This window comes from Mastomys coucha, unplaced genomic scaffold (assembly GCF_008632895.1).
Source record: "Mastomys coucha isolate ucsf_1 unplaced genomic scaffold, UCSF_Mcou_1 pScaffold4, whole genome shotgun sequence".
In the NCBI taxonomy this organism is placed as follows: Eukaryota; Metazoa; Chordata; class Mammalia; order Rodentia; family Muridae; genus Mastomys; species Mastomys coucha.
The window spans coordinates 28,062,958-28,084,834 of record NW_022196910.1 but is presented as its reverse complement, the minus strand read 5'-3'; the positions used below and the strand labels follow the sequence as shown (position 1 = coordinate 28,084,834).

The 21,877-nt window shown below is 38.3% G+C and overlaps 2 protein-coding genes across 8 annotated transcripts in view; one reads left to right on the top strand and one right to left on the bottom strand.

Annotated features, from left to right (window-relative positions):
• CUNH12orf50 (chromosome unknown C12orf50 homolog) overlaps positions 1-18,325 on the bottom strand; it is a 30,048-nt gene extending 11,723 nt beyond the window's left edge. The window contains exons 1-7 of one of the 4 annotated variants that reach the window (XM_031350133.1): positions 18,224-18,325; positions 15,563-15,682; positions 15,126-15,246; positions 7,458-7,616; positions 6,065-6,142; positions 5,871-5,984; positions 3,712-3,822 (exon numbers count right to left, since the gene is read on the bottom strand). In XM_031350133.1, coding sequence (XP_031205993.1) covers positions 3,712-3,822; positions 5,871-5,984; positions 6,065-6,142; positions 7,458-7,616; positions 15,126-15,246; positions 15,563-15,574 — 595 coding nt within the window. In that variant the 5' untranslated portion in view covers positions 15,575-15,682; positions 18,224-18,325. Of the gene's footprint in view, positions 1-3,711; positions 3,823-5,870; positions 5,985-6,064; positions 6,143-7,457; positions 7,617-15,125; positions 15,247-15,562; positions 15,683-17,471; positions 17,680-17,743; positions 17,839-18,223 lie in introns of those variants that run through there. The other 3 variants (XM_031350132.1, XM_031350131.1, XM_031350130.1) reach the window with 3 other exon arrangements.
• The window catches only part of CUNH12orf29 (chromosome unknown C12orf29 homolog), a 14,339-nt gene continuing 10,355 nt past the window's right edge, over positions 17,894-21,877 (top strand). Inside the window, exons 1-3 of one of the 4 annotated variants that reach the window (XM_031350134.1) lie at positions 17,902-18,012; positions 18,460-18,586; positions 20,806-21,129. In XM_031350134.1, coding sequence (XP_031205994.1) covers positions 21,040-21,129 — 90 coding nt within the window. In that variant the 5' untranslated portion in view covers positions 17,902-18,012; positions 18,460-18,586; positions 20,806-21,039. Of the gene's footprint in view, positions 18,013-18,459; positions 18,587-19,709; positions 19,837-20,805; positions 21,130-21,152; positions 21,404-21,877 lie in introns of those variants that run through there. The other 3 variants (XM_031350137.1, XM_031350136.1, XM_031350138.1) reach the window with 3 other exon arrangements.

The window sequence follows — 21,877 nt, the reverse complement described above, 5'->3', positions numbered from 1 at the left end:
AGAAAGAAAGAAAGAAAGAGAGAGAGAGAAAGAAAGAAAGAAAGAAAGAAAGAAAGAAAGAAAGAAAGGAAAGAAGAAAGAAAGAAAGGAAAAAAAGAAATAGCCTCGAGAGTCTTGAGCACTAGTCAGAGATTTTAGCAGCTGTGTACTGTTTGGAAAGCGAAATCTGGAGTGCAAGCCTCCCCAGGGTAGAGAGGTCTTACTGATTAGTCCAAGTATGCTCTCAGTTAAAGCCAGAAAGATTAGACTTTAGGAGGGACAGCTTTGTCTTTAAAATGACTGCTGTCACATGAAAGAAAGGACAAACAATATATCATCTATCATGACCCTCTTGAGAAGGCCTCAGAACCACACCAACCAGAGTGCTCGTCCACTTGCTGTGTAGAGAAGCTTCGTCATAGGAAAACAACCTCAGCCACACATTGTGTGGCATTTTACTTGCAATGCCCAGCACCTAGTTGAAACTGAGAAGATACACTATGAAGCACAAAAGTTCAGAAAAACCACAGGAAGACAGAAAAGATCTAAGTATTGTGAATAGCCAAAATAGAAAAAAATAACAACTACAAAATAGAAAAAGGAAAGGAAAGAATGATCAAGATTTTAGGTAGAAAATTCTTTTAAAAGGTCAAAAAGATGTTAGAGTCAACAAAGGGGGCAGGACAATAAGCAAGACATCAGGTCAACAGGAAGGATCCAGTTATATCTAGAGTAACTAATAATAAAAAGCTAATTTTAAGAGATACTGAGATAAGACAGAACAAATTGACAAGAGAGAAGTTAGGGCAGCCTGTTAAGTTCATGGAAATGTGTTCAATGTCATTACTAATCAGGAAATAACAAGGGATAGGACAAAGAGGTGGCACAAGCTTTCCAACAGTTCCCGTGGTGGCATGTGTGCAGGAGAGTTAGCCAGGATGGTGTGAACACAGGAGAGCTGGTCCTCACTGCAGGCAAGAGAACTGGCCTTGCCCCATACATGAGTGAAGTGGGAAAGCTTTCCCTGGTGGTATAGGTCCAGGAGAGCTGGTGGGCTGAGCAACTCAGCTACCAACCAGGTCCAGACCCATGGCTTGGAGCTGGACTGCTCCAGCATCTATACCATCAATGAACTACTAGAGCACATAAAGGAACTGGTCCTGCAGAACCAAAGCTGCGGGATCTCCATGACACAGAGCAACGACTGGATATCCAAGAGAAATTCCTGTGAGAATCCACTAATGATAATGTAGCAGAGGCCAGAGGCCTTGAACCAGACCAATAACTTACTGCAATACACATTTGCAAGTAAAGCTGTGTGGACAAACCATGGCACTAAAATATATACATGTATATATATATATATATATATATATATACACACACGCATATATATACATACATATGTATATATATGCGTATGTATGTATACATACATATACATATATGTGTGTGTGTGTGTGTGTGTGTGTGTGTGTGTGCATATGTGATTGCAATGGACAGATATGGAAAGATGAGATGAATAGGATTGGGGTATAAGATGTGAAATTCACAAAAAAATCAATAAAAAGTTAAAAAAGAAAAGAAAAAAGAGAAATTGGCACCAAGGGAGTTCCAGATGGCTACAAGTTGGAAATAATGTCCATGTTCTCTGGTACTTTTCACAAACACCACGCCAAGTGGCAAGGAATTTGAATTCTCAGCTGCACATGTTCCTCGCTGAGGTACAACAAGGTGGTATAGGTTCAGCATTCTCGTTTGTGTTTTCATCATGTAGAGATGACCACAGGGTGGGACTTTCAGGACGACACAGCATCATGTCATCACTATAACCCAAGGGAAGCTGTAAGGGATCTGAATCTGCTTGCTGCCTTGTGACACAGCAGCACCAGAGTCACTTAATGCTCTGAACTCTCTCTCTCTCTCTCTCTCTCTCTCTCTCTCTCTCTCTCTCTCTCTCTCTCTCTCTCTCTCTCTCTCTCTGTATGTCTGTCTCTGTCTCTCTCTCCTTCCCCATTCTTCCTCTCTCTTCCTCTCTGTGTGTGTTCAGAAAGAAATGAATACATATATAGAGTATGTTGTAAATAGGCACAGGTAAATACATGTATACTTTTATATGTATGAAATTTACACAGCAGTGTCAAAGGGCTTCTTCAACAATCAACAATGTAACTATGTCTCAAACAACTCAAATACTCAACTAAAATACTCAAACTTAAAGGAATCCAAACTCTACATTTCCACTTAAATAACAACTGAAAATTCAAAACTAAACTGGTAGTAACTACCAGTGAGTGAGGACTATTTTATTGCTTTAACTAGAATGAACCCTCCCATAGTGACTGATGATAAAAAGCTAATTTTAAGTAGTTTTGAGATATAACAGAACAACTTGACAAAAGAGGGCATTAAGGTAGCCAAAAAAAAGTTCATGAAAATATGGAAGCATAAATGAGTATGCATGTAGAATTTTCCCTAGCTATGTATCCCAAAGTAACATGCTTCATGACATTCAAAGCTCAAGAATACATTAAAAATAGTAAAACTAAAAACAATGCTTCAGAGGCCTAAATTGAATCTGGACTCCCTAGCTATAATTATAAAATTTACCATCTTCCTCTCAAGATGCTCTACCCACTGTTAAAAGAATTTAATTATTAATTTAAAGTGTGTTACCCTCATATGCAAAGAGCCAGGGATGTTTCTAATTGAACAAAGAATCTTATGGTATCTGGAGAACCAGCAAGACTCACTATGTCAGGAACCAGTCTCCCTGATGAATGGGAGACCTTGGACTTAAGTCCTTCAGTATTGCTGCTAAGCAATGTAATCACTGTGTGATTAGAAAGATTATGAAAGGGTTAAGCCATTCTCATAGGTCCTAAGTCCCAGCAAAGCAAGAAACACATGAAGAAAGACAATGCTTCCCAGGGAGGAGTTACCTTACCAGTGGCTGAAAATCATCTGTTCCCACCCACCCCGCGAAAATGTGTATGGTTTAGTGATATTTTGCCAAAGTGGAATATTAGGGCTGGTCAGAGGAAGTGGATTGCCAGCTTGCACTCTGGCTCTCATTAGGTCTATAGCGAAGAAGAAGACAGCATCAAAGTAGCAAAATGAGGAGAGGTAGACAGAAGAAAATGGCTGCACATCAGGCCTGTGGAGAGCATCACCAACATGCTCCAGCCTCGGTGACACGTGGTTTTCTTTTGCATACTATTCCTCTCTGTCTTGTTTTCATGTTATTTTTCCCACATCAGGAAAAGGTGTCCACAATTTTTCAAGAGTGTAGCATTACTATCAGAGGATGGAATTTCCTGTATGCTAATGGACAATGGTCTTAAAATATTTAAGCTATGATAAACAATGAGAATGTGTGTCTTGGTGTACATGATACATATATTCAGATATCACTACCTCAACTCTCTCCAAGTATTTATTAGTCACCTTTGCTGCACTTGGCTGTGAGTTAGTATGTTATTGCACATGCTTAATATATGAATTGGTTATAGCTGGAGTTGAGCATGCACACATTCGTGCCACATATAATGATAGAGAAGCTGGAATGCCCCGTACATCAAGCGTAAATTTGCCTAAGTCATTTGGTACCAGCCTTCGAGGGAATCTTATTTTAAGATGTATCTCCAAACCTTGCATTAAATAGGAAATAGAAAACAATTAAGAACAAACCCTTAGTTTGGGAGGTAATATATTTGGAACCGCCTAGCTCACCTCCATTTTCAAAAGCAGCAATGTCAGTCCTTGGTTTCCTATCCAATGATGATTTTGCCTCTCCTGCCCTTTCAAATAGGCTAAACTTTGTTGGAACTGTAAGACCATCTCCTAGCAATGGGAAGAAATAAAAAAAAAGTCACTCCAGTAACCAGTATACTATAAACAATATTATGATAGAATTCATAGGGACAGTTATAAAACTTAAACATTAATATGTACACTATGATCTCGTGAATGATACATAAGCACATTGATTTCAAACTAATTTTGTGAATGACAAAAAAAAGTAGAATTATTTTCTCTTATTTGGATTGGTACATAAATGGCAACTTGATTTTTAACACTCTTACACTATTGCATGTGCATAATATGTTTAATTGGTGTTTTACTGTAATGAACTTGCAATATTTAGTTTCTATCTCTTCATGATTAATTTAGCAAATAGTATTTTAGCTTAAAAGTTCTAATGATGCTTGATAATTCTCATGGTTTTCATTGTATATATTCAGATAATCTACTTTGAAAATAAACTGTTAACTTTAAAAAAATTACGACACAAGCAAGCATAAATAGCTGCCTAATGCAGTGAGCTTCTGGATAGGATAATTTACCAAGAAAGAGTAAATTCACTTTGTAGATGCCAGTAGCACTGCTGGGGAAACTTGTGGAGGGGACTCAGAAACAGTAACTATGTATCAAAGGCAATTTCCTGACTTTGATATTTTTGCTGTAGTTTTGTAAGAATGAATAACACAGTATTTTCAACTTACTTTCAGTACTTCAGAAAATCATAGTGGAAGTGCTCATAATTATTCTAATAGTAATTAAAAACCCAGATATAGTAAAAAAAAAATAACATTTCCGTTAATTTAAGTCAAGGATTTCAACCTATATGTTGAGACTCCTTTGGCATTGAATTACCCTTTCACAGGGCTTGCCCAAGATGGCCAGAAAACAAATATTTATACTAAAATTACTAACAGAAACAAGATTAGTAATGAAGTAAAATAACTTTATGGTTACCACAATGTGAGAAACTGTATTAAAGGGCCCCAGCATTAGAAAGGTTGAGAACCACTGCTCTAAGTGAACAGGAAACACAAGAGTTAACTTTTGAAAGCAATTCAAGGCAATATTTATATGTACTCAAATGTATATGTTATCTGTCTTATAATCTCACATTTTTCATTTTGACAAGTAGGTGTGTCTTTTGTTTTTGTTTGCCTGTTTTAAGGTTTCTCAAGTGTGGTTAGTACAAGCCCCAGCCATCTCTGCCTTCAGACAGTCTATTACTGCCACCTTCTGCCAGCCACTTAAACAGCTTGCCACATAGGGAGTAGGGGAGGTACAGATGCTCTGCTCTGTATCCAACTGACCAACCTCAGCCTTTTCATCTCTTTTCTATTTTCCCTTCTCTCTGATAGCTCCTCTGTGTACCCTCCTTCCTTCTTGTCCTCCTGAGAAGCAAGGAGCAGTCTTCTACTGCTACACTTATGTATACTAAAGCTCACTCTAAAGACAGAAAGCCTACATAAACTTATAGCACTCATGTACTCTTCTTCAAGCTCCTGCTTTTGTATACATAATACAAATGCTCTTTGTCTTGCTTTTAAGGACAAGATGCTGACTAGAAGCACTCAGACGTGCTTAAAGGAAATGCATCATCAAAGAAAGAGTCTAGGACTTATCCATCAAAATGGTCTTAACATTGTTTGATACACAAAAGATGTTCATTCAACAGACAGACTGGTAGTCTGTCATTAACATCATTTTGTCACCTTGCTTTTGTCCACCCTGATCTGGGCTCCCCCTTTCCATTCAAAATAAAACATGGAGTTCTATTTCACTGAAAGATTTACCTATGAGACAGACAGGGAAATTATTTACAGAGTTCCTTCCTGTGTGGAGTGTGAGTTACCTGCATCTGTGAAGTCTGCTCATTTGGCGGGGTTACTCTGGGGAAATATCATTACATTAATAGCATCCTTTCGTAGGAAATTTGGGTCATGCAGTAGAAAGTGTCTTTCTCACTCAAAAACTGGATGTATTATTTATCATTTCATCCTGCTCTAGTGTACACTGCACTGAATAATTCAGGATCTATTCATTAAGTATCTCGTGCATGTCACTTTGAATATTGCCGTCTCATTTCTTACCTTCTTGTAATTCACTGCCATTTTCCAAAGGCTTTTCTAACTCTTTCTCCACTGTCGGAGCTATGCTTTTTGATGATGGAATGTCTGGAGGAGCATGGAACCTATAGTATTCACCTAAACTCCCATGAGAAAAGAATGGTTAGCATGTGGATCATATCAATCATTGGAAATTCCACAAATGTATGACTTCTTACCAGATTTATAACACATCTCCTTTATTGCTCTTTTCTCTTCAATCTCTTCAGGGGTCTTTGTCCATAAACTAGAAGCATCTATAGGATATATATTTTTTTAAAAATTAAATTGTCCCAAATTCCAAATAATCTGAAAATTTATAAACCAGAAAGAAAAATCCCCAATATTGTTTTCATGGATGGATTGTTCTTTGTCTAATGTTTGAAGTAAAAGAAGAAATGTAAAAACTCTTATTTCAAAATGCTTCAATGTTTAGTAGTTGAAAGAATAACTGAAGAGAAATGGTATGTTTTATGCTCTGTGTCCAAAAATGAGAGGCTGAAAACACTGATGCACTGAGATGCTATGTGGTGGAGCATGGGGACAGGAGAGAGTAGATAAATGCCTGGCCAAAAAGAACAGTGAAGATTTCTGGGCATTCCTAAGTGCAGAAGTTGTGGTAGTGGGTACCCACAGAAAGGTGCATTCCAGGGCAGAGACAAAATAAATTTGTTTTTGCAAGTGTTTATCTGAAGTTTATCTGTGTTGTGATGATATGAGGAGGAAAGGAAGGACTACGAAGCAGCACACATGGGTCCTAATCTTGTCCATACTTCTCTGAGAATATCAGGGATGAAGTAAATGGCTGGCCTTTACAAATTCCAGGCTACTCTCTGGATCCATTAAAACTCTGCCAGAGCCTGATCAGTAGAGATGCGGATGCTTGCAGCCAACCATCAGACAGAGCATGGGGACCCCAATGGAAGAGTTAGGGGAAGAACTGAAGGAGCTGAAGGGAATTGTTTCCCCATAATAAGAGTAATATCAACCAACCAGACCCCCTCAAAAGCTCCCAGGGACTAAACCACCAACCAAAGAATACACATGGAGGGACTCATGACTCTGGCTGCATATGTAGCAGAGGATGGCCTTATCTGATATCAAAGGGAGGAGAGGCCCTTGGTCCTATGAAGGCTTGATGCCACAGCACAGGGGGATTCTAGGGTGGGGGGCAGGAGTATATGGGTAGGGAGGGGAGCACCCTCATAGAGGCGGGGGGGAGGGAGGATGGGATAGGCAGAGGGAAACTGGGAAGGAAGACCACATTTGAAATGTAAATAAATAAAATGACCAATAAAAAAGGAAAAAGAACTCAGAGGAGTGAATGTTATGAGAAATAGATGTACGTACATCAGTGTCAGTCTTATGAGGTTGTTTGTACCTCTGTAAGTACAGGCACAAATGTAAATATGAGACATGTTTCCTGATCACCATACAACAAAACATTCCAGGCCAATATATAAATCTCTCAATATGGTCTGTACATGGCATGTGAAACCTCTAATAGTTTAGAAATATGTAGAAAATATTGTAGGTTTTGATACGTGTACATCTGAAAAAGGGGGTACTAACCATTTGGTTCTTCCTCCTCCTCCTCCTCTTCTTCAAAGTTAGTTTTTAAAACTAATGGATGATGAATGGGTCTTGATACGTTCTCCATGGGTTTCAGAGGTTCCTGACTCTGGGTTTGGGGTGGGCTTCCTTCCTGACTTTCTTTCTGTAAGGTGGTATCTACAGAGAAAACCCAACACTTTAGTCTGTTCAACCATTATTACCATTCAGTGACCAGCCATTCTTTGTTATTTTTTCATTGTTTGCTTAAAAAAAATAGAAATGTCTTCTGCATGTGATAGAACTGCTATACTCAAACTCATAGTAGCTGTGGTTGTCTGAATAAGACATGTTCAAAATGAAACCAGTCAAGTTTCCAGTATAGAGAGGACAGGGGTCCCCAAGAACCCTTCCCTAACTACAGAGCTATTGATGGTTAATGATATCTAAAATGAAGGAGGATTTTTCTTTATGAGTGTGGGCCTTGGTAGATTCATCACATTCCAGTGGATAGCCACACACACATGAGTTAATGGACAATAGAAACTGGTCTTGATAAGTTATTTTTAAAAATGAGTAGAAATGTGGGAGATGGGGAATGGATCTGAGAGGAGCTCAGAGTAGTGGCTGGTGAATACGACACAGGAGTGACTAACTATAGGAGGCAGCAGTTTGAGAAACCACATAACTGGCCAGGGTCACAGTGCTGAAAGAGGCATGTGTGGTTAAGGACAGTCACTCCTTCCGAGTCATCTGTAAAATTGCCCTAATACTGCATGCACAGAGAAGCAGGCTTTTCATGACATTACTTCCAACAGTCTCTTCCTATTACACAGCTTATCTTAACCATCTTGGTTAATTTACAATGGTGATGATAATGGTGATAATATTGAGTAATACACGTGGAGCTGATACATTTTGGGAACAAATCCATGGCACAGATAGTGCTGCTGTATCATACAGATGAAATGACTGTGCCACAGAGTTGCCCAATTTACGTTGGCAAGTCTGTGTGGCAGGCTGAGATTTCAATCCAGCTTAAGATGTAGCCAGTGATCTTCATCTTTTGCTAATTTTACTTTCAAAGTCTATGTCTGCTGCTTCTGGAGCAATAATAGCTTATGGAAAGACACCTCTGAGCCAAGATCAGGGGAAGGAAAACCTGCAGCTGAGATCAGCTCTGTCCTTAATCTCTTCTGCTCTGTAAGCCCCAAATTTCTAGTGTTTCCTTAAATCCAATCAATTGGGATTATTTTCCTAAAATGAGTGGTGGACTCCAGTTGGCTCAGGTTAGCCTTTGAGGACAGAGTGCTAAATTTCACTGACTATGGGTGTGTGCTATAAACCTCACACCCACATAAAGAGAACCACAGTTGACTCATAATTGATAAGTTCTCTTAGAGCATAGATATGATCCACAGTGGCAAATCAGCTGATGGGGAATAGTACCTCATCTTGAAAGAGTACAACTGGTGATGTAGCATCCTGTAGCTTTATCTTACCTACTTTAAATGTGCTGTCTAGTGAGTCTCAATTCAGCAAGTGAAAGCTCAAAATATTTTACAGTTTGTCTGTTTAAATATCTAAGCTTTATCTTATCTTGGCCCAAAAGATATCACTGTGTATAGGCTACATATGCTTTGTATTAACTTATAATTTATTAGCTGTGCTGCTTCATAATTTATAACACTTCCACCTTGCATTTATAAGTAGTTATATTTACTTAATGATACAAAGCAGGTAGATTTTTTTCATAAATGTACATATGATAATTTAATGATCTAAGGTAAAAAGATTTAAGATTCTAGCTCTGATCAACATAGCATTTGGTAGACAGACTTTGCCACAAATATTGTAACAATTATCAAGTCTTCCAGAGATCAACTTATATCTTCTATAGAATTCAATATTGCTAGTATATTGGCTCAATATCTTTTTAAACTATTTTATTTATTTATATTCCAGTTGTTGCCCCCCCTCCTGGTCTCTCTCCCATAGTGCCTCATGCCATTTCTCCTCCCCCTCGCCTCTGAGAGGTGCCCCTGCCTCCACAAGACCTCCCTCTTTCCCTGGGGCCTCAAGTCTCTTGAGTATTAAGCGCAATATATATATAAATATATATATTTATATATTAATATATATAATATATTATTAATATATAATTATTAATTATATATAATATAATATAATATTAATATATATATATATATATATTAAAACCTTTGATACTTTGGGACACAAAGATTGGTATGCTCAAATCTTGGGTTCCAGTGTGATGGCATGAGGTGGTGGAACTTTTAAGAGGGAAAGACAGTGCTGGCTGACAGGAGCCTGATATAGCTGTCTCCTGAGAGGCTCTGCCAGTGCCCAACTAATACAGAAGTAGAGGCTCACAGCCATCCATTGGACTGAGCACAGGGTCCCCAATGAAGGAGCTAAAGAAAGCATCCAAGGAGCTGAAGGGTTTGCAGCTCCTTAGGATGAACAATAATATGATCTACTTAGTACCCTCAGAGCTCCCAAGGACTGAACCACCAACCAAAGAGTACACATGGTGGGATTCACGGCTCCAGCAGCATATGTAGCAGAGGATGGCCTAGTTGGACATCAATGGGAGGAGAGGCCCTTGGTCCTGTGAAGGTTCTATGCTCCAGTGTAGGGGAATGCCAGGGCCAAGAAGTGGGAGAGGGTGGGGTGGTGAGCAGGGGTTGGGAGGAGGGAACAGAGGGGTTTTTTTTGGGGGTGGGAACTGGGAAAGGAGATATCATTTGAAATGTAAATAAAGAAAATATCTAATAAAAAAAGAAGAGTGAGGACAATAAGAGGGGATAACATTACGAAACTGCCAGTCTGATGAACAGATTAATGCTCTCTCTTGCACAAGGGTCAGGTGTTCTGAGATTGAGTTCCCATGAATGGATTGTTTTAAACATGGGGCCGGCATCTCCCCTCATGCTATTTGCACTTGTACATTTCCTGCTACTTCTCTTCTATATTGTGATGTAGCTGGGAGACCTTCACAGGACATCTGTACTGTGTGGTTTAGACATGGGTCCACTGACTTATAAGGCAGATCCACCTCATGTATATATATACTAGGCAGCCTCTGGTACTTTGTAACACCAAACAGACTAGAACAACAGTTTACATGCTACCTAGAAATTTTATTCTCTTTCTAGAGTATAGAACTGCGTTGGAACAGAGGAAAGCAGAACATGAAGGAATTTTGAGCGCAACATGATTTCCCAGGGTAGAACTGCTGAGAGGCAATACTATCTGACCTTGTTAATTGTATGGCATTGGTAAGTTAAACTATAGAGTCTCAGTCTCATGGAGCTTTTCCTCTGTAAGGAAGCATTAGAGAATAAATAGTGCACATAGCAAACAAGTTATACTGCATCTGAGAATGCCATGGGGTGTAGCAAACAGGAAGTCAAGGAGGGCAAAGGAGGTGTATATGAAGGAGGTGGGACAGCAGGCTACACTTTAATGATGGTGCTAATTAAAGGCAATATTTGAGCAAAGAATTGAAGAATAGCGTAGTTTGTCATAAAGATGTTGAGGAACGGGCACTTCATGAAAAGCCCTGCAAACAGGAATGTACTAAGCTGCTTTAGCAAAGGCAAGTACAGAAACATACAGTTGGGGCAGAGTGTGAAGTACCTAGTTGCCAGGGAGCTAAACGAGTGCATGATCATATAACTCCCTGAATTCAAGCTCCCTTTAGGATGCTGACCTCTCTGAATAAGATGAAAAGACAGTGGAGGATTCTGAGTAGAGGAGTAAAATCTTCTTGATCTAGGACTGGTGCTGAGCTTTGAATAGACACGAATAGAGATAAAGCAAAGAAGTCGGGAGCGGCTGTGACAATATAGTTATGAGACAGTAATGGTGGCTTGACCCATGGGGAGCCTGCACAGATGATGGGGAAGTCTTACACTGACCTATCTGGATGACAGAATTAGGTTTCTGCATGGATTAGGTGTAGGATAATGACAGAAATTCGGAGAGAGATTTAGATGTGCTAAGCAACTACAAGGATGGGCTTACCATTGTGATGAGAACAACTATGGACTGAGCAGTTCTAGAGAGTTCATATTAAAGTTGTGATGTCAGCAGCAAGCATATTAAGTGTGAAATGTTGGTTAGTCAGAAAAGTTGAGTGATAAAGTAAGAAATTGAATCGAGACATCTAAAAGCAATGGAAAGGGGAGAGAAATCTAGATCGAGTTGTTATATAAACTTCAGAGTCAATGATGCATGAGCCATTGAAGCCACAAGCTTAGGACTGGAAAGACAGCTCAGTGATTAAGACCATGTTCTGCATAACCATGAGGACTAAAGTTCAAATCCTAGCACCTGTATGATAAGCTAGAGTCCTGGGATGGCTTGGAACTCTAGCTTTGTAGGATCTGACATCATCTTCTCCCCTCTACTTGTACACAGGTAGATGCATTTTAACATACACATGTAATACATGTATTTACTCTCACAAAGACATGCACAGAAATAAATAAACAAATGGAAAAGAATTACTAGCTAGAAAAAGGGAGGGGAACAAAAAGGGAGGGAGGGGCAAGATAATAAAGAGGGGTGACAATGATCAAGAATCATTATGTACATGTGTGATAGTATAGACCAACCAATTGTGTATAATTAATGTGAGATAATAAACATTAAAAAATAAAAATAAGACTTAGGATATTATAAGACAGAGGCTAGAAAAATGGAGAGTCAACAACTCTCCTTAGACTCCTTGGATACTACTCATGAGGAGTAACTGGCAAGGGCAAGTCACAGCAGATACAGAATGAAGACATCTTTGAGGGCTGCAAGCTGCTAAGAAATGATGTGAAGGGAGGAAGGGATGCCAAATGTGTCCACTTCTTCTAATTGCTGAAGTTACATAAGGACAGAGATTTGACTCGTGCATTTAACAGTCTGCATACAGTGAGTGAGTAGAAGGGCCACAGAAGCCTGGTTATCAGAAAAGAGAAGAAGAGAGGAGGAAGGGAAGGAGGGAGGAGGAAAAGAAAAGTAAGAAGGAAGCAAGCAAGGAGAGAGGGAAGAAGGGAAGGAAGGAAATAAGGAAGGGAGGGAGGAAGGAAGGAAAGAGGAGGGAGGAGGAATGGGAGAATATATTTACAGCAAAGATAAATAAACACTTTAAAAGATACTACACCGGGAAGAAAACAACACGGCTACTTGTGAGAGAGTGGATTGAGAATTCTATTTAGTAACAAAGAAGATAAATGTATATTTGTACAATGAAGGAATTACTTGGCAAGATTAAAACTGATGGTGTAAACATCATAAGAAGAATTGTTGCATGTTCATTTAGTTACAAAGTGGAACAGTAGACTAAATAGAGAGTGATAGTTCATTATTGGAAGTGTAAAGAGGAGACTAACACAGATGTTAGTTTGATAGGTGAAAATATATAGAATTTTATAGAATTTCTCTACTCTTCCTTAAGTTGTTCAGTAAGATATCAAGGTCATCATCTAGTAGGAGGAGATGTTGGGATATGATGAGATTGAAGACCTTACAAAAACATTGCAGAAGAATAGAGATGTACATGGGGGCCTGTCCTAGAGCATGGACCCATTGAGGTCTGTGGTCAGGAACTTAAACCCCATCAGCATGATCATTTGTTTTCTATAGCCACATACCATTTCATGTATTCAGACACAAAAGAGGTGGGGAGTCATATAACAATATTATGGCTGGAAGACTAATTTACTGAAGTTAGTGAATACTAACGGATTAGGAAGAGTCTGAAAAACATTGGTTGCCAGGGAGACTCATGAAGAGGATATTACAGGGGTTATTGAGGAATTAAAAACAGAGGGGCTATGGTGATGATAGAGCACATATTTTCATATTGAAATCAGCATGAATTAATAAAGTGGTCCTAATATGGTGACTATGAGCTAGGAGTTGCATGCGCTGAAAACAATGAGAGGATGTAGAAGAATGTAAGCAAAAGACACTGACATAACACCAAGGAACAAATAATGCAAATAATTAACATCAGATTCATGATGGATGGTGTTAGAGAGCAGTGTTAGAAACTGTCTGAAACTGACATCAAGGACCAAGAAAAATCCCTCACCTTGCACCAGAGCTGGTGGTCTTTGGGATTTAGAGCAGAAAGTAGAGTGGAGGCAACCAAGAGTGAAGAGTCCTATAGGACAGATAGGAGTCCTCAAAGGGAAGAACTTCTTACATAAAGTGTGAGGATGAGAAAAGAATTCAGAGACAATGGAACTGTGTCAACCAAGGAGAAAAAAAATGAGTGAAAACAAAGGAAGGAACACTTTAGAGTCTCTTTTGCTGATTGACATAAAAGGAAAAGCCAGAATGAAATTAGCTCTATTCAAAATATAAAACATGCAAGTGAATGCATTGAGTGTATGTTGCATAGATAGTGTCATGAGCTTAAGGAACTCTCTGCTCTTTTTCAAAGAGTCCAGGAAGATGTAAGGGCACTGGGCATCATTAGTCTACACATCCCTTTAGTATCTCCTCATTGTGAGCTACAATGCTTAGGGAAAGGGGTCAGATACTAGTGTATAGAATATAGATGTGACCCTATTGAAGGGAGGCTCCCTCCAAGAGTCAGGCTCAGCCGTACCTCCTGTTGGAAAAGTTGAGACTTTCAGAAAAGTCAGTTCTATTTACAACATACAAGAATAATCCATCCAACAGCACTACAGCACTTAGTCCAGAGCTTATTTTAACAGGGGGGTGACCAATGATTGTCATTTACACCGGCATCTCATCCAGTTCTGCTCTGAGAGGAGGAAGTTTTGTTTTGTTTCCTGCTAGTCTTAAAAGAGCTAATGAAATCACTGGAATTAAACGACCAGATAAAATAATGTACTGAGAATGTTTTCCACAGTTTAAGAGTCATACTACTTGTAAACTAAAAAGGCCAAGCTAACCAATTACATACCTTCAGGACTTCCAGTAAGTTACTTCTTAGTTTAACTCTTAATTCATATAAGCAACAAATCAACTGCATATTATCTAGCAAATTCTATCTAGCTAAATCTCCCCCCTCTCTCTCCCCTCCCTCCCCGTGTGTGTGTGTGTGTGTGTGTGTGTGTATCTATCTTATTTTTAATTTTTTGCTCCAGGTATTGAAAAGCAATAGTAAGAAAATTGTGTTCCCCCATCTCCAGTTGCTTAGAGTCTCATGAAGAAGAGAAAAATAATAAAAGTATTGCATGCATGATGTGTATTATGAAGTCAAACATTTCCCAAAGTATTTAATAAAAGGGCATAAGTTTTAGCAAACCTCTTATTGAGTTTATATGAAACTAGTCTTTCAATTCCTAAAGGACTAATATCATATTCTGCTCCTATCTAGGACTATTCCACCAGAGAAATATGGTGAGCGTAACAGAACAGTTTCTTCAACGAGGTTCCATTAAATATGAAATCTTTTGTGTGCTATGTGAAGAATCTATTCTAAGTCTCACCACGGAGTAGCATTTTGGTATCACAGCAGACAGCTGTTTTGCTAGAACCGAGAAACCTACCCCAGAGCATGTGTTTGCTCTCTGTACCTATGAGAGATTCCTGCACTTCTCAACCTCTTGCATGCAAATGTGTCACCCTAAGTGGCTACTCCAAGATTCCACTATAATAATGTATATATCCAGTTATTACAGATATACTCACTGCTACTTGGTGGCAAAAACAATCCATTGATATTTCGGGGTTTGCTGTGGTAAAAGATACAACTGATCTTCACACAACCCAGAGGCTGGGTTTCCCAGAAACATGAAATGCTGCAGTTTTGCTAAGAAAAGGGAAGTGGGGAGAAATACATTTAGGTATTCAATAAATACATGTTGAGGCTGTGTGACAAGAACAGCTTCAATTCTGACTTAGGATTGTCCTGTTTCCTACATTTTGCCACCTCTAAGCTTTGCTATTTAAAAAAAAAAAAAAAATTTCTGGCTTTTTTTTCTACCTGTTTAGGTTGAGCAAAGTGAAAAACACTTAAAAATTTTTGAGGGAGGAAGAACAACTTCTTCCCTATTTTGCTGTAAAAGTTTAATTCAACAATGGAGGAAGGAAGGGTTGTTTTTAAAGAAAATGATCAGTCATTTTACCTGCATTTCCATGTGTCTAAATCTGCAAAGTGGGTCTAAACATTTTCTCTCTCTCCATAATGAGCACACAGTGTCACTGCCAAGGGCTTCCTCACAGTGTCGGAATCGGCACTGGGAACCCTACAAAACAAACAGCGCACAAGGCAAATACATTACTGTTAGTGCTTAAAAACAAAATGCTAACCAATTAGGGAATTAGGAGTCTGCAAAATTGGGATCATGAAAACATATAGTCAATACACATCTGTAAAGATCAAGTTGCAGCAACTTTGTCTCTCTTCAGTGAGAAAGTGCTAAGGAAAGGTAGACAAGTTACTCTCAAAATACTGCCCTTCCCATCCTATTAGCCCACAGAATTCATGAAGAGCAAAGATGTAAGACTAGAGACTACCCTGATACAATAACAGGGAAAGTTTATTTTTCTTTCTGTGGAAATCTTGTCAACCATCTAAGAAGAACTAGCCACATTCTGCATGTGAAAACAGTCTCTACCAACCACGAGGATGCACAGTCTGTGGAGATGCTGCAAGCTATGTTGATATTGAGGAAGCGGAACTTCAACTGTGTGATGCTGTGAAATTTGAAGTGACTATATCACACATAAAATACGTGTTTTATGTTTGTGACTTATGAAGACAGTTGACTAAATATATTTACACAGGTATTTTTATGTACCAACCAAAGTGGAGGTGGATTGTGTCAATGGTCTACTATTACTTGATTTTTGAATTATACATTCTTTTGTGTATAAATCCACAGTTGGAAGAACTGTAGGCCACTGTCTTGTAGAGAGAACTGCAAACAAGTGACATTCCATTCCATTTCTCCCTCTGACATATAAGCTATGCCTTCTTTCAGCTTCTTTCTTTACTTTCTTCTCCCTTCAAAGATGGAATTTGTACTCTTAAAGCATGGGACAATGAGCTGTGAGTTTGGATTCAGGCAAACTGGGATTTATCACCATGACTTCACTACTTGTCAACAGCCATTCATCTTTTGTTCACTTTCACACTTTAAAAAATAATATACTATCATAGGATGCTGTGATAGCCTGTGAGATGTAAGGTAAAATGGTTTCTAAATTCTATTTCATCTCATATCTCATCTCATCTCTCTCTCTCTCTCTCTCTCTCTCTCTCTCTCTCTCTCTCTCTATCTATCTATCTATTAATCATCCTTAGAAGTTATTGTTTACCTTAACCTTAGAGGGTATTGTTTACCTTAACCTTAGAGGTTTTTGGGGGAGAATCAGAAAGACAAAACTCTCTGTGCCATTCTGAAACAAAAAGTGTGTCATCTAAGATCACTTTGGAAAGTTATCATGACAAACTTGGGTTGAATTCTTGTGACTAATGAGTTGAACTACAGGTTTCAAGCAGAGCTGAAGGATGCTTAATCGGACAGAGCTTCTAGTGTTCTCTGTATTTTGGTTTAACATTATAATTTGTTTGGCTTATGTTACACTCTATTCCTCTTTATATGGTATTTAAATACTTTCTATTATTTAGACTTCTGACAGAAAAGAACACAATAATGGTTTATTAATTTCAAATAAGAAAACAGATACTACATGGTGGATAGTAATCTGAATTCAATTATTGGATTATGTATGACTGAAATCACATTCACAAAAATAATATGCTATAATACAAAAACCATTATATAGTGAACAGAATTAGGAATTTGAAATGAATATATTCAAAAATGTTATATGAACACTAACATGAAATTGACATATATAATCAACATATCACAGTTTTAGATTAACCCAAATTTCCTCACATAAATTCAGGATATTAAAAATACATAGGCTTTTCCATCAGAGTCAAGGTATCTTTTTTATTGCTGTCTCTCCCTTCATTCAACTAAAAAGCTTAAGCATGTGTACTGTAAGTTGTACAATATTTACCTTTATGCATGTGGAATTAACAAAGAAATAGCAGTCATTCCCAACTTCTGCCATTTTCAATCTCTTGCTGCTAATCCAATGATTGTTTTTTTTTTATAAATATGTACAAATTGCAGGAACGCAAATATAAGAACTATCAGTGTGTAAGGGGGGAAAACTTGTTCTTTTCCACAGCCTTTCAGGCTATCAGTAGTATTCCTTTAAAACTGACCTCCTGTTGACAGTATATTACACAATAGATAATTCTTAAATAAATTTAAATTAGAAGATACCTTCTCTAGCTTTGCAGAAATGTTGAAAGTGGTTACTAGTAATCACACAAACTCAAACTTCCAGAATTTTCCTCACTATTACATAATCCATTGTTTGCTCATCATAAATGACCTCACATGCTACTGTAGGCTACTTCACCTAAGTGGATTATTTCCCTTATCCAACGTATATCAAATATATTAAGTATTACTTGTAGATGTTACACTGTTTTATCTTCCAGTGTTCTGATTAAAGAAATATAAGTTCATGTTTTCAAAATTAAAATTGGGTAAGTATTTTATAAGGAAGTTGTTATTTCTATATGTGGTTTGGAAGTAGAACTAAGGTAAATATTATATGAATATGTAATATATATATATTCCAAGAAAATAGATACAATTGATTAATTATGTACTAATTAATCAGTGCTATATACTGACTTAGTAAATACCACATTCAGATTTTAACACAGTAATATTCATGAAAATAAGTACAAGTACCTATTCATCAGTGGCTTTATTACATTTTCATCCATCCTGAAAAGAGAATTCATGTCATCCAATAGCAAATTCTGTATTTCCAGAATGCTCAAAAACTTGTAGAATTTGTTGAAAACCACAGGAAGTCCTCTGATGCCCAGAATGAGACATTTCAATGAGCAGTTTTGAAAATCTTCATACTAGCACCTTTCCTATAGGAATCAGAACCTAGTATAAATGACAAATATTCATCATAGGACACCTAGGATTTGGCTGGAGATATCTGAACACACTGGATCAAAGCATGTTTTGAAATTACTGCAAACTTTGGATTGAAATCTCAACGGATCAAGACAAACACTGATTTCCACTTTACGTAAAATGGTAAATTGCCATCATTTTTTTTTAATCCATAGGGTAGAGTATTAATCTTGGAAATAAAACTAAATTTAGAAAAAGATAGTTTGCTTATAACTAAAAGGATGGAGGCAGTATTAAAAGTAAAGGAGCAGAGAAAGATTCGGCAAAGCCCTTGAAAATGTTGATAAATGCATAAACCTAAGTCTTGCCACTTGGTTTGCCCTTTTTCTCTTTAGCTTTGCAACAGTAAAGTGCCCACCTTAACAGGCAAGCTGAAAAAACACCTCTCAGAAGGGGGGCTCATCCCATCTCCTCCAGAAGAATTCCCCGATTAAGGGTGAGGTTTCACTAGACTGCTTTCCAATACTGTTATCAGACTGCGTTAAGTGGAGTTAAGTGATTTCACACAGGAAAAGATCTGAAAGGTGTTTTTACCTCTTGACAGCTGATGGCATGGCAAAATCAGCTCCAAAACACAAAAGGGATTAGACAAAAATAAATAAATAAATAAATAAATAAATAAATAAATAAAAATCCCCTCATTGTGTAACTTTTGCTAGTCTAGAACACCCCAAACCCTTCACTTTCCTCTTGTAGGTTCTTTCCTTTTCTATCACTTCTTTTTATTTCCCACTTTCACTTCACTTCCTTCCTGTTGCAGATTTCATTTTAGTCCTCTACAGAAAACTATGATTCTTCTTGAAAGGATTTTTTTTTTTGACTCCCCGTAATGAAAAGTGATAGGAAATTTGTCTTCGAAAATAGACTCAGAACTTCTGTCTTGTGTCTTGGAGTTTCTTCCTGGTGTGTGCTAAATTAATAACACATCAGAGAAGAAGAAGAAGAAAAAAAGTGTTTTCCAGTTTATTATTCTGTAGCACCCCTCTAAGGACGGGGGTGGGGGTGGGGCTCTACCAGCTGTGTATGGGAATCAGATGAAGCTAATGGCTGCCATCCATTGCAGTAGAGACACAATTTAAGTCCATAACCGGATCCTGTGTGTTTTCCTTCTGTGGACTCTTCTGTCCCTGTTGGAAACCTTTCTCCAGGCAGTTAAGAAACCAAAATATAGCTGTCGGTCCTTCCAGAGAGAGGCTTAGAGCAAGTGGAATGTTTTTGGAAGATTATCTTTTCTAAGAAATGGCAGAATGTTGGATCTAGAATATTCTGTGGCAGTTTGGGAGATGACAGTTGGGAGCTTTAAAGGTCATTTAATTGTCTGAAACCTACAAGACAGCGCTGCTGCTTAGGATTCCTCTAGAGCATGAAAGAAGGTACCAACACTTGACTTTAAAATGCTAAAAAGTTTCAGGTTTCAATACAACAGAGCCAGAAACACACTGGTACTCTCTCCCTACACTAACCCCTTTGTTTTGTATAAAATTGTATTTTTCCCTCCTTCCCTCCCTTCTGATTCATTAATCACAGAACTGTAAATTTGTTTTTAGGAACATTTTATTCTTTGAGAGTTCCCTGACACATACATACTTCCAAGTGAGATGAAGTTATTTGATTTTTTATTTTTTTCAAGAGCAAGGAAATAAAATGCTAGGCAGACACCCACCTGCTGATTAAACATTTATAAAAATATTAATTGGAATTATAAAACAATAGTGGAAACATAAATTGGCTTCATCAATTACCTAAGATAGTAAGAACAAAAACATCCCTATGGTCTCAGGTTTTAATGAGATAGGTCTACTACTAGAATATATTTTTTATTCAAGCATCAATTTTATTATTTCCTTCTAATGTCCTTTTAGACAGTAAGTCAAATGACGCTGTTTCAAGTCTTTTGTCGGATTCCCAAGAAAAACTTGACAGGTTTTTGTTATTTCTATGTTTCTGAACTTGTTTAAATTTTACTCTCATTGGAAAGGATATCACGAAACAAATTATACACTGTGAGGTGATTAATTCAAACAGAAATCCAGTCTTGTTAATTGTAAGGTTTGTTTGTTTTAATGTTTTTCCTGGGAAGTCAGGTTTTCTGTCTGAACATTAGGAAATGTCTGAAAGTATTTTTTAAACTTCTCCGGGTTTGCAATCCCTTAAATTTGATAGAAAATAAGCAGGCAAGAGAGTTTCAGTAGAAATGTGCTAAAACGCATCCTAAAGTGATCTATTATAACAATATTAATCCCCAAAAACATCATCGTTGCTAAGTCGTGGCCAAGTATACAACATCGGGTAACGGTTCTTATGGTTCTTTTTTTTTTTTTTATTTTTACATCAAAACATAGGGGAATCACGCACGTGGAGGCACAAGCTCTGTACCCTCACTGTCGCACTACAACTCCCAGAATGCACCGCGACTAGGCGGTCGCTTCCGGTAGTGAGTCCCCGCCTCTCGCCGTAGTGGACCCTGATGGTGCTGTTTGGATTTTCTGGCTGGTATTTGGATTCTCCCTGCTTGTTGCTAAAGACTTCCTTCGCCCGTGGCTCAGCGCAGTGGTGACAGGTTGCGCGTGGGTAACATGAACCGACTGGGCTCGGTGCAGCGGAAGATGCCGTGCGTGTTTGTGACGGAGGTGAAAGCTGAGCCTTCAGCCAAGAGGGAGCATCAGGTACCCGGCGGCATTTGCTGTTGGGCTGCTGCCCGGGATCCCTGGACGTTTTACCCGGGAGGTTTGGGTGAAGTTCCCATTTTCCCTGACCTCCAGCTTCTTGTATTTTCTTAGTTGCAAGGAGTGTGGGAGAGTCCTTTTTAAATTGCACCCTCCCAGATAGGGTGATTCAAACGTGTTCTGGCCGATTTGAAAACCTACCTTGTAATCTTTCCTTGACAGCACTGGAATAATGAAATATCCTGGCAGTCTTAACCTGGAACTACTGTCACAAGTATGATGAGAAGGCATTGTTTACCTGTTGTGTGCTAGGAACCTATGGATAGCCTAACTAGGTCACGCAGCAAATCAGACCTCGTGTAATTTCTTGCTTAATTTGAGTTCTCATCCTAAGGATTACTAGTCATGTTGCTACTTGTTGTACACATAGCAAGTCTTCAGTGAAAGCAAGATAATTAATATATATATACCTTATATCAGCGTTATTCTTTGATATGTAGCAAAGGTTTTTTGTTTGTTTTTTTGTTTGTTTGTTTTTCGAGACAGGGTTTCTCTGTGTATCCTTGGCTGTCCTGGAACTCACTCTATAGACCAGGCTGGCCTCGAATTCAGAAATCCACCTGTCTCTGCCTCCCAAGTGCTGGGATTAATGGCGTGCGGCACCACTGCCTGGCTTGTAGCAAAGTTCTTAACCTCTCAACTCAGAATCAGTGTGCATCTGAAATGAGTTCCACTCTTCAACATTACC